Here is a 12,922-nt window from a genome sequence, read left to right as displayed (position 1 = left end):
AGATGTGGAATAAATGAATAGAGATAAGTTTTTGAAGGAATTTGGCTAAGAGGGAGGAAAAATATTGTATGTTGCACCTTGAGGGCACTGTGGGGTCAAGTAAAAGGGTTTTTGAGAACGGATGAAGTCAGGGCATGTATATAGGCTGCAAGTGAGAAAGCTTAGAAATTACAAAAGGACGAAAGTAGCAAGAAAGCCATGGCAAATCTGGATGGCATACTGAAAATCAGAGACATCACCTTGCTGAAAAAGGTCCATATAGTCAAAGATACGGTTTTTCAAGTAGCAATGTATGGCATTGAGAATTGGACTATAAGGAAAGCTAAGCATGACAGAATTTATACTTTTGAACTGTGGTGCTGGAGAAGACTTTTGAAAGTCCCTTGGACAGCAAGGAGATTGAATCAGTCAATACTTAAAGAAATTAAGTATTTGCTGGAAAACCGAATGCTAAAGCTAAAGCTTAAATATTTTGGCCACATAATGAGAAGACAGAACTCATTAGAAAAGACCCTGATGTTGGGAAAGATTGAAGGCAAAAGGAAAAAGGCATGGTAGAGGATGAAATAGACGGGTTGTGTCAAGGAAGTAATGAATAGGAGCTTGGACAGACTTTGGGAGATTGTGGGAGATAGAAGGACATGACATGCTCTAGCCCATGGGGTCACATAGAGTCAGACACAGCTGAATGACTGAACAATAAAAGGAGCAAGTTCTTAGAGAGGAGAATAGATGGGATCTAGACCACAAGGAGTGGGGTTCACCTCTGAGACAGGAACAAAGAAGGAAGGAGCTGGGGGTGATGTTCAGAAGATTCAAAGTGTAGAAGTTAGGAGAAGAGGGAGCTCTCCAGAGGGATGGCTTCAATTTTTTTTTTTTTCAGTAAAGTCTGAGGAAAGGTACTCTGATCAGAGAGGAAATAGAAAGGATAGTGTAGCTTGCTTGAGGAACAAGTTTGGAACAGATGCTGTGGGAAGTGGAATAATCAGTCAAGGAAGAGTAAAAAGATTGGCATGCAGCAGTGAGGACTCAATGAGTGCTACACTTGGCATCCGGAAGACATGGATTTGAATTTTGCCTCTGGTACTTAGCAGCTGTGTGACTTTAGAGTAAATCACTTAGCCACTCTGAAGCTCAGTGTCTTCGTCTATAAAATCCTCATAGAGTTGTTGTAAGATTAGATAAGGTATAGAAATAAGACAATAAGATTATTAAATAATACTCTAGAAAAAATAATGGTTATCTAGGTAGTGCATTGCAGAGCCTAGAGTTGGGAAGGTGAATCTTCCTGAGTTCAAATCCAGCCTCAGACCCTGGGAAAGTCACTTAACTCTGTTTGCCTCAGTGTCCTCATCTGTAAAATGAGCTGCAGAAGGAAATGGCAAACCACTCCAGTATCTTTGCCATAAAAACCCTAAATGGAGCCATGAGGAGTCAGACATGACTGAAATGACTGAACAACAACAACAATTGGAAAAATTAAAATTCTATATAAATATTAGCTATAATTATACAAATCAGAAATGTCTTTCAAGGTCCTGCTTAAGTCCAAGAAGACTTCTTTGCGTCATCACAGCTCTTTCTCTTGTCTGAACTCATAACATTTATAATGTGTCTTACAGAATTTAACAATGTGTTTTATATTAATTTGAACTTTTCACCGTTGTTTGGGTGTGTGAGCCTTGTCTCCCTAACTAGATTGCAGTCTCTTTGAGGTCAGTGTCCATATCTCCAAAAGCACAGTGCTTAATGTAGCATGTTGTTGTTCGGTTGTTTCAGTTGTGTCTGACTCTTCATGGCCCCATTTGGGGTTTTCTTGGCAAAGATACTGGAGTGGTTTGCCATTTCCTTCTTCAGTTCATTTTACAGATGAGGAAACTGAGGTAAACAGGGTTAAGTGACTTGCCCAAGGTCACACAGCTAGTAAATGTCCGAGGCCAGATTTGAACTCAGGAAAAGGAGTGTTCCTGATTCCAGTCCTGGTGCTCTAGTCACTGTGCCACCTCACTGCCCTAGTATAGCATAGATCCTCAATAAATACTTGGTGACTGAGTCTCAGCTTTTTCTGCTCCTCTTTGGGGCTTCAATCATGGACTAGTATTTTTCCCCAACTCCTTTCTAATTGGACTAGCTTTCCCATGTGTCTTTCATTTTTCTCTCTTAACTCTGTGTTTCACATCCTGTACATCTCATTGGCTAGAATCCCCCTAATTTTCCCTTCCCTTTCCTTCCAAATTATCTGTTACTCATCTGTAATTACGTTTTCAGTAACTCCAAGCTTCCTCATCTTTCCTTACAGATGTTTTAACTCTTTTATTCCTCTAGATCCCCTCCCCCCCAAAAAAATCAGGTTTATTTTTCTTTCTATTAAATATCCTCCTGGATTTCCCAGCTTTCTTTCCTCCAAGAATCTTTCCATCATTCTTAACTTCTCAGGTTTCCCTTGTAAACTCCTCTCCCCATAACTTTCATCCATTTTTCAAATATACTCTCAGTTTCTTATACACATTGCAACATGAGTAAAAGAGTGTGAGGTAGATTCTGCAGAAACTGGATCATCACAGTAATTCTGAGTTTGATTTTGTTGCTCATTCTCTAGCCCATTTACCTAGAATAAAATAATGCTTACTATGTGTCAGAGTTATAGGCTATTCAGTAAACATCATTGAATTAAACTAAAAAAATCATTTTATGATTCATAAAAAACATATCAAGGAAAACATTTTTCCTCCACAATAAAATAATGTTAAAGTAATGGTGCAATTTAGATTTTTTAAGTGTATATCCTGTCAGTTCCACTTAACAAATATATATGAGGGCTGACTGTTTGCAAGGCACTAGGAATAAAAAGTGAAAAATGATCATTCTTGGTCGCAAGGACCTTAGAGTCTAAAGGGTGGTGAAACACACACAAATAATAGAATGATCAAACAATAAGAAATATAAAGGAGACTCAGGAGAAGTACTGAAATACTTTTCTCCTTAGGAAGGAGAGACCACTTTCACATGGAGTATGTGTAGGAGGGGAAAGGATAGACAAAGGTTCCATAAAGAAGGTGGCTCGTAAATTAGGTTTTTAAGGAAGAGAAGGACTTCATTAGAATATCACATCTTAATTCCTCCCTGCTTTTATCAAATCTTTCCTCACTTACCCAGAAACTTGCCATTCTCATTTCCTATTTGTGTTCCTCTGCTCATGTATGTCCCACTAACTGAGATGCTCTCCCCTCTCCTTTTCACCTAGCCAAATCCTATTGATCTTTCAAGGGTCAGTCACCACCTCCATTAAACATCTTCCAAAATCTCCCCAGATTCCCTTCACAGCTCCTGCAGAATGTATAATCTCTACCAAAAAATTTAGCATTTATATATTTTCTTGCCTTACCATTATTTCATATTTTTGTTCCCTTTTCCAAATGACACAAAAGAAAAAAAAAACTTACTAGGCTCAAGAGCCCTGCAATCTCATAATGGCATTGCTCCTATCTTCCTGAGTGACCTTGGACAAATTAGTTAATCTCTCTGGGATTCAGTTTCCTCAGGTGGAAATAAGATTAGCCTCAATGACGTCTAAGGTCATTTCCAATTCTAACAGTTTCTGAGCCTAGCTTATAAGATCCTTGAGGGCAGGAAATGAATTTTATAGTTCTCCATATCTGCCATGATGCTGCACATAGATTAGGCACAAATATATGCAGACTGCCTGACTGTTATAAATTCTAGTTTCTAAGAAACTTCATTTTGGAGTACTGAGTTTTTAACAATGAAATTTTACAAACTAGTGATCTTTAAAAGAAAAAAGAATAAAATTATTACCCAAACAAGCAAATTCATTTTAGTGTCAGTATGTTTGCTTACAAATGTGCCAACTATGGTATTTTTTAAAAATTTAAAAGTATCTTTCATGCGAGACCTGCAGCTCTTCATTTCTGGTTTTTTTTTAATTAGAATATTTTATGAGGGTAAGTCCGCACAGTGGAGGAGAAAAAGGCCTGGGCTGGGATTCAAGATGGTAAAGGGACTCCAGAGGTAGTGTGATACATTGGAAATAATGCTGGACTTGGAGGCAGGAGACTCAGATCTAAGTTTAGCTCTGGCACTTCCTAGCATTGTGATCATAGGCATGTCATTAGACCTATTTTAGTCTCAGTTTTCTCATATGAAAAATGGAGATTAATAATAATAACTGGCATCTACATAGACTCTGAGTATACTAAGTAAAAAATCATGTTTGAGATAAAATTGAAAAATTTTAAACAAAAATTCTTTTGCCTTTTCTGAATCACTCCATGGTTCTTTACTATTTCTCCCCTATATTTTGGATACTTGACTATAATAAGATTGGGCAAATTGAATTTTGAACACTAATGTTATATTTCTATACATGTTGTCTTACTTTTTGTATTTATAGCTCCAGTGCCTAGCACAGTGCCTGACACTTTTTTGTTTGTTGTTGTTCAGTTGTGCCCAACCCTTTTGACCCCATTTGGGGTTTTCTTGGGAGAGATACTGGAGGAGTTTGCCGTTTCCTTCTCCCGTTCATTTTACAGATGAGGAAACTGAGGCAAACAGGTTTAAATGACTTGCCCAGGGTCACACAGCTAGTAAGTATCTGAAGCCAGATTTGAACTCGGGAAGACTCATCTTCCTGACTCCAGACTCAGTACTGTATCCATTTCACCACCTAGCTGCCTGCCTGACACTTAATAGGTAGTTAGGTAGCTAATAGACGTCTGCTGACTGATTGATCTTCCCAGCAACCCTATGAGGTAAGTGCTACCGTTATTATTCCCATTTTACACATGAGGTAAAAAAAAAAAAAAAAAGGTTAAGGGACTTGTTCAACATCACGTAGCTTATGTCATGAGTGGAATTCAAATTCTAGTTTCTGACTCCACCGAGAGTACTGTAAAATAATCATGTCACCAGTCGCCTTACAGGGTTGTTAGGAGAAAGTACGCCATAAATGTGTTATTACTAGTATCTCTTCTCTTTCTCCATTTTTCTTCCTCTTCCTATATTCCTCTGTCTTATTTCTCCTTCTGCAGAGAATTCCTGTCAGCGTTGAGGTTCTTTGATCTATTGTGACAAATGGTTACTTGCTGGGTTTTCTGCCTCTGCTAGAGTCTCCCAGCGATTAAAGATCACGTGGCTTATTCAGCTTCATGTACTTGACCTTTTCACATGATTGACAGGTCTAAATGGCTAAGGCAACACAGTAATTATGCACTAGCTGGTTTATGTTCATTTCATGAGGGGGAAAAAACCCTACCACAATGACACAGTTCTGTTGGATAGAAGAAAACATGTCCCCCTCCTGCATCAGCTAAATAAAGGAGAATAGAGTCTTTCTATTCGTTAAGATGATGACTTCCCCTTCCCACCTCAGGGTCAGTGCATTGTTTAGGCATTATATAAACATTCAATGTACCCTCACCATGCCCACCTTAGGAATTGTTTACTCTATGGCTACTCTCTTACATAATTAAAATGTTTTGAAGCTGCTGGTTTTGCTCAGCAACCCACTTCCACCCACATTGTTTGAGTAATGAAACCCAAGCTTTTCCAGCAAAGTTTATGGCCACAAAGGCAATATTGCCTTTTAATGACACCTTGGTTTTTCATTACAGAGGAAATGTAAATAGTCCTAAATGAGCATGTTTCTTTATCAAGTATGAAAAGTACCCAGCTAGGTTTTCTAGAGATTTTTTCTAAAATTGAAAATGTTGAAATATTGTTTTGATATGAAGTCTTCTGAATTTTTACAGATTTTGGTGTGAATTCTGCCCCGACTTAAGACCCCCTGGTTGTGACCTTCCTAGCTCCAAAATAAGAGACATAATAAGAGTTTATGTTAGCAGGCACTGGAGTTGGGGTTCTGTGGAGTCCAATCTTTTAAGTGGAGCTTCTGAGGATCCACCAATCAATCAACACATATTTTTAAGCTCCTATTTAATGTGTCAATCATTTGGAATAAGAAGACAAGCATGACATTCCCTCCCCTCAAAGACATTTCATCTTTTGGGGCAAGACAAGTTGTAGATAAAGAGGGATAGAAATGGGACAAGATCTGTGATTTCCTTGATATAGGGAGCTCTCAGATGAGGACACTTCTCTACCAACACAGATCAACACCTTCTCGTCTCAGCCTGCCTAGTGCGCTGAGAAGTTAAATGATTTGCCCGTAGTCACAAGCTAAATGACTTACCCAGGGTCACACAACCAGTGTATGTCAGACACAGGATTTGAACCCAGGTTTTCCTGGTTCTGGTGCCAAGTATTTACCATGCCCATTGCCTCTTAAATTATATTAAAATATTATACCAAATTAAAATTACATTCTATATAATAAAATTATATTAAATTAACTTAAAAGAAAATCATGTGAAATCAATAAAATATAATCGCATACATTCATTAACAAATATAGACAAAATGGAGAAAAGCTAAATTATTTATGGGGAGAGAGCTCTTGCAACTGGGGAGGAAAAAAAACTTTGTTTTGGTATAACTTGAGCAGTTTTGAAAGAAACAAGCTGTTCTAAGAGGTTGGAATGAAGAGATTGCTGCTAGGTGGCCCAGTGGATAGAGCATTGGACCTGGACTCAAAAGACCAACATCCCGGAGCAAGTCATTTCACTTCTGCTTGCCTCAGATTCCTCATCTGTAAAATGGGGATAATAATAACACCTACCCCAACCTTCAAGTTGTTATGAGGCTAAAATAAGGTAATATTTGTAAAGCATTTTGCAAACCTTAAAGTGCTTATTGTATTCTAGATGTTGTTGTTGTTGTTATAGTTGCTTGTCTATTCAGAGGGGCTAATTAGTGCAAGGGTTCAGGGACAGGAGATGGAGTGGAGACACATACTACCATGTGTGCAGTACAGGAAGAAGGGTGGGAAGCAGAGTAATGTACTGTTAGGTTGAAAGTCGGTTGGAGTCAGGTTTTGAAGAACTTTCAATACCAAATTGAGAAGTTTGCATTTGACTTTAGAGAGCTACTGCAGTTTATTGAGTAGGGGAGTAACATCTTCAAACATGCACGTTAGGAAAATTACCTTGGCAGCAGTGTGCAGGATGGATTCTGAGAGAAGAGGGGATCAAGGCTGGGAAACCAAGGAGTCTGAACTGGAGAGACATTGGTGAGAATACTGAGAAGGGGATGGACGTAAACCGTGTTGTAGGGGGACAAAGAACAAATTTTGATAACTGATTGCAAATGCGGGTGTGAAGGGATATGAGGAAGCCAAAACTGCAAACCTGCAAAGATAGCGGTGCTTCAACAAAAATAGGTAGAAGGAAAATTAATAAGAAAGATCCCTTTTTTTTGGTTTGTTTGCATCCTTTTCCTGAATTGTAGAAATAAAAGACTATAATTATTTTCAGAAGATATTTATTCTAGGACTCAATCAGTCTAAAAATCACTTTTGGACACTTTTTTAAAAAGAATGTTTAATACTCATACTTTCCATCTCACTTACAGTTTGATATATTTTCAGGTTGGAACAATTCTAGATTTTTTTTTAATTTAGGCTTCTGGCAGTTATTTACAGGGCAGCTAGATGGTGCAGTGGGTGCAGGTCCAGGCCTGAATTCAGGAAGACTCATCTTCCTGAGTTTAAATCTGGCCTCAGATACTTATTAGCTGTGTGACCCTGGGCAAGTCACTTAACCTTGTTTGCCTCAATTTCCTCATCTGTAAAATGAACTAGAGAAGAAAATAGCAGGCCGCTGTAATATCTTTGCCAAAAAAAAAAATCCCAAATGGAATCAGGAAGAGTCAGACACAACTGAAAAACAACTGAACAAAACAACAATTCTTTACAAATAAACCCAAGTCATATGTATTCTAAGTCCAATATTCTAAATATCCCCCTTCCCGTGCTTCTTCTCTAATAAATATTGAGAAATATTATTGTACTTGCTAGAAGTCACAATAGACAAATGTGTAGTTTTAAGCACTAAAGCTTAAAGCTACAAGAAGACTTTTAGGACATCCTGTATGAAACCTTTTTTTTTCAGTTGTTCACACACGCTTTCTCCTTTTCTACTTATTTTTTACTATCCCCACATATCCAATCAGTTGCCAAACATTGTCAGCTCCATTTCCAAAATGTGTATGTCCACTTCCCATTCTCTAGTCATATACCCTAATTCCAGCCTTCTTCCCCTCTTGCCTGGACTGTTTCCAAAATGTGTATGTCCACTTCCCATTCTCTAGTCATATACCCTAATTCCAGCCTTCTTCGCCTCTTGCCTGGACTGTTGCAATAATAATATCCTAATTAGTCTTCCTGCCTTTCCCAATTCCAATTCATCTTCCATACAGTTAGGATGTCTGTGATTAGATGTCAACTTTTGTTTGTTGTTGTTGAGTTGTGTCTGACTCAGTGACTCCATCTGTTCTTAGCAAAGATACTGAAATGGTTCACCATTTCCTTCTCCAGCTCATTTGACAGATGAGGAAATGGACGCAGACAATGTTAAGTGACTTTCCCAGGGTCACACAGCTAGTAAGTGTCTAAGGCCTAAGAGGGGTTGAGTAAGATTTCCCGTAGAATGTGAGATTTTTAGTTGGGACTTTAATTGCTAGTCTGATAGTAAGAGCTGCATTTACATGGGGTTTTTACCTGCACCCTCCCTGACCTAAGTAAAAGCAATTCCACTGTTATGATAATGATTCTGCCTCCCATCACCCTTTCCTAACCCTACCCCCAAATATTTTCTGACCCCCTCCAAGATACATCTGAGGCAGCATCCAGAAGCTCTGTTATTACACTGACTGTGAAAAGAAGAATGAAAGGTTTTCTCCAATTTCCTTCCCCAAGAATTTTTTTTCTCCTTTTGGTGGATTCTAGAGTTCTTTGTGCATATAACTGATTTGGAAACACTTCACAGAATGAATCTTCACTTTTCAGTTAAATGGTAGGCCAATAGAAGAAGTCTAAATGGTATATTTATAGTAGCATGCCTTGAATGAGATTAAGAAATCATAAGAGTTTTATGCATGAGTTACATAAGAATATTATTGTAAGGATTTTAACTTTGTTTTTCCCTGCCTCTTTTAGGATTTTGTAATATTTTTCACGTGTGATAATGAGATATTTTTAAATGTTTTATTTAGTAAATAGATAATATATAACTAGAGGCCTTCTACATAAGGTATTATTGATAACTCGTACACTGGTGCAATTTTCTGCGTTCTGAACAATCTCAGAATTTCACCTGTGCAATTTTTTTCTTAACACAGGTCACCGTACACTGTTTATTGGAGTCCACGTTCCCCTGGGGGGAAGAAAGAGTCACCGACGTCACAGACATCGTGGACATAAACACAGAAAGAGAGATAGAGAAAGAGATTCAGGATTGGAGGATGGACGGGAGTCTCCTTCTTTTGGTAAGAATCTCTCCCTCTTCCCCACCTTGCCATTTAAAATAATCAAGTCTATAAAAATTCACAGGTTTATGGGACTCAATATTCTGTTGTGTTCTCTGTGTACTTTGTTAAGCAGCAGAGATTGCTTTTTGAGTTTGTAATAATTAAAAAAAAAGATATCTTACCATGTAAAAAGGTTTGAAATGCTCGGGCAGAAAGGGTGTTGGGCAAGAAAGTTTCCATCTTTATGATTGCTGTCTTGGTTATTTTATCTTATGAAAGGGAAGAATTGTTAAGGTATGAGATGGGGAAATCACAATTTGAATACTAACACTAAATCTCTGCTATTCACACAAATAGAAATGATTGCTTTCATTTTTTTTAATTCAAGGAAAATAAGCATTTATTAAATTTTGCTCAGACAGCTGTAGCTGCCCAGTGTTTACTGAGCATGAAAGTCTCTAAAGGTGAAAGTTCTGCTTAATCAAATACACTGCAAAAGAATTTAAAATGTGTTCATGCTGTAGCTTTTGAGAACCCATAGAATGATGGTTACTATGTAGAACACTCAAAAGACTATTCTTTTCTTAGGCTACCATGGACATTTAACAAGTTTTTGATGATTCATTCATTGTGTATTTAGAATTTTTCAAGGCACCAGGAAGGAAATAAAAAGTGTACAACATGATCCCTGAACAATATGCTTAAATCTTATTAGGGAAACAAGAATGTTGCATCTGAAGGAATTTGAGACAAAGACAACAAATTATAAAATGCTAATTTGATTGATCAAGTGACCCAGAAAGAACTTTGGGGTAGGCAGTGAAGGAGAAATACATTTTTCTTTAAAATTTTGTTTCAAATCTAATTTTTGCTTCTGTGTGAAGGGATATCAGGAAAGGAATGGTAATTAGTCAAGTTGGAAAAGAAGGGCCATTGTGTGGTCAGGACAAATACTAGATCACACCTACAGTCTTCCAGCTCTAGGTCTATAATCCTCAATGATTCCTTGAAAAAAAAGATCTTTTTTTTGTTAAATTGCTTTTTTGTGAAACTATATGTTAAAATTGTTTTGAATTAAGATCAAAAGAAAAATAATGTCAGGGAATAAGGATTAAATTTCCAATTATATAGTATTAAAGAAAAATATTAATATAGCCTTAGACAAGAGTTATAAACAGGTCATGATAGGTTACACTTCATTTCATTTGGGAGCAACGTTATTAAGATTTACTATCAAGGTTTACCCCTAGCTTCTTGAAATTGTCTGTGATGTGGGTATTCAGTCATACTCCCTCCATACCATCAACTAAGACTTTCATGTACAATCATCTTTTTTTTCTATTCTACTAAGTTATGGAAATGCTTGTTTTATTCCTTAAGCTCAGAATTTTTTTTTAAATAGCAAACCATTAAAAATATATATTTGCTCATGTAGTGTTAAGGAAGTCAAACTAGTTAACTGGTAGCAGTCAAATAAACATCTAAATCCATTAAATATAACTGATATTGTAATAAATAGAGCTATCCATAAATGGATTAAGCTGTTTCTTGAGGAAAATTTATTTGAGTTAATTTATATGTTCAGGTAGAAACTCTATAATCACTCGTTGAATGTATTGTACAGGAGATGTGTTCGTGAGTAAAGGATTGGACTAGATAATCTCAGTGACTACAATTTTCTGATAGTCTCTGATTCTATTACTCGATGAACCCCAACATCCCTTTTTTCTAGCTCTAAAAGTCTGTGGTCATATGACTTGCTTGGTATCTCGTAGTGAATTAGTGATAGAACTAGGACTAGGACCTTTAGGGCTGCACTTGAGGATCTAGAGGGCCACGTGTGGCCTTAAGGCCACAGGTTCCCCATCCCTGACCTAGGTCCTTTGACTTATTGTTCCTTTATCATCCCTTTACTTTTTTCTCTTTCGATTATTGCATCCCACAAACATTCATTTGGCAGCTAGGTGGCACAGTGGATAGAACACTGGTCTGCGAACCAGGAAGACTCCTCTTTCTACTAGCTATGTGACCATGGTCAAGTCATATAACCCTGTTTACCTCAATTTCCTTATCTGTAAAATGAGCTGGAGAAGGAAATGGCAAACCACTCTATCATCTCTGCCCAAGAAAACCCCAAATGGGGTCGTGGAGAGCTGGACATGACTGAAACAACTAAACAACAACGAACGTTCATCCTTTGAGTTGAGCTAAATATAAATCTCTATAATATAGAGATTTCATTCAATAACATTTAAAAATAAAATAAAGCTATTTCTTAAAGCAACAAAGTACAAAAAAAAATTAGTAAATGTTTTTTGAAAAGCATATCTTTCGAAAGTAAGAATTAAAGAAGTAAGTACACAAGTATTTTAGTATTTTTTTGGTTAGGATGAAGATTTGCAGCTAAAAGGGACCTTAGAGTTCATCTGCATTACTATTTCCCAATTGCTATAATTGTTTTTCTAAATGCAGTCTTTGTCATCATCATCATCATCATTGCTTGCATTTATATAGTACCTACTGTGTACTAGGCACTTTGATAAGCACTTTATAAATATTATCTCATTTGATCCTCACAACAACTCTGGGAGGTAGGTGCTATTATTTATCCCAGTGTTACAATTAAGGAAACTGAGGTAAACAGATATTAAGTGACTTGCCCAGAATCACAGAACTAGTTAATTGTCTCAGGCTGGATTTGAACTCAGGTTTTCCAGAACTCTATCTAAGGCACCACCTAGCTGCCTAATCAGAATACGCTTTTGTAATTGCCCTCACTTCTTTAAAATTAGAAAGTCCCACCCGGACTATATACATGGCTTCGGGACTTCAATCCAGTTCAGTATTAAAAACCACTCAAGTTCTTTATAGTCACAGATATAACTGATTTAGTTTAAGCTAACTTTACTCTGACTTTCCCCACTCCGTAGAGGAGTGCTGCTGTTGAAGTAATTCCATATACTTTTTAGCTTCTTTCTCTTTCAGAACTCTTATTTGTGTCCTAAATCCCTTCTCCTCTAGGATCTTTATTCCAATAGTTACCTCCTGTTTCATACATAATCTATCTCTCTCCACTAGCTCCTTCTCTTTTTCTTAGGTGTCCCTGATTCTTTTTTTTTTTAAGTATACTTAGTGCCCGACTAAGTATGACTTCTGAGAGGTATACTACTTACCATCTCTTGGCTCTCTCCTACTGATCCTTCACAAAACCCTTTGGTATTTCCTCTTCCTAACTCTTCAATGTTGTTCTAAAGGTTCTTTTCTGTGTTCTTTTTTCCTCTCTTTCTCTACTCTCTTTTTTGGAAATTTCTGCATCAAGCAATATTTTGTTTAGAGAAAAGAAAACTACCAGAGCAACAAAGAGATAACTGAAGAGTAGAAATCAGAAATGCCAATAAATTGGAAGTCATGAATAAATTGGTTGATTTAAAGACTATTAATGAGTAACAAAGGAGAACAGAAAGAATACCAGTGACCAAAATAGCAAATGGAAATTCAGAGAGAGAAGGAAAACAGAAAATTGAGTAAAACAAATAAGAGA

The 12,922-nt window shown here is 37.1% G+C and overlaps 1 protein-coding gene across 3 annotated transcripts in view; it reads left to right on the top strand.

The window, feature by feature from the left end:
• The window catches only part of SLC4A10 (solute carrier family 4 member 10), a 257,305-nt gene that overhangs the window by 58,741 nt on the left and 185,642 nt on the right, over nucleotides 1–12,922 (top strand). For all 3 annotated transcript variants that reach the window (XM_027865793.1, XM_027865794.1, XM_027865792.1), the window contains exon 3: nucleotides 9,253–9,399. In XM_027865793.1, coding sequence (XP_027721594.1) covers nucleotides 9,253–9,399 — 147 coding nt within the window. The remainder of the gene's footprint in view (nucleotides 1–9,252; nucleotides 9,400–12,922) is intronic.

The sequence above is a fragment of the Vombatus ursinus genome, unplaced genomic scaffold, assembly GCF_900497805.2.
Source record: "Vombatus ursinus unplaced genomic scaffold, bare-nosed wombat genome assembly UNPS02014779.1, whole genome shotgun sequence".
NCBI lineage: Eukaryota > Metazoa > Chordata > Mammalia > Diprotodontia > Vombatidae > Vombatus > Vombatus ursinus.
This window is presented reverse-complemented; position numbering and strand designations above follow the sequence as displayed.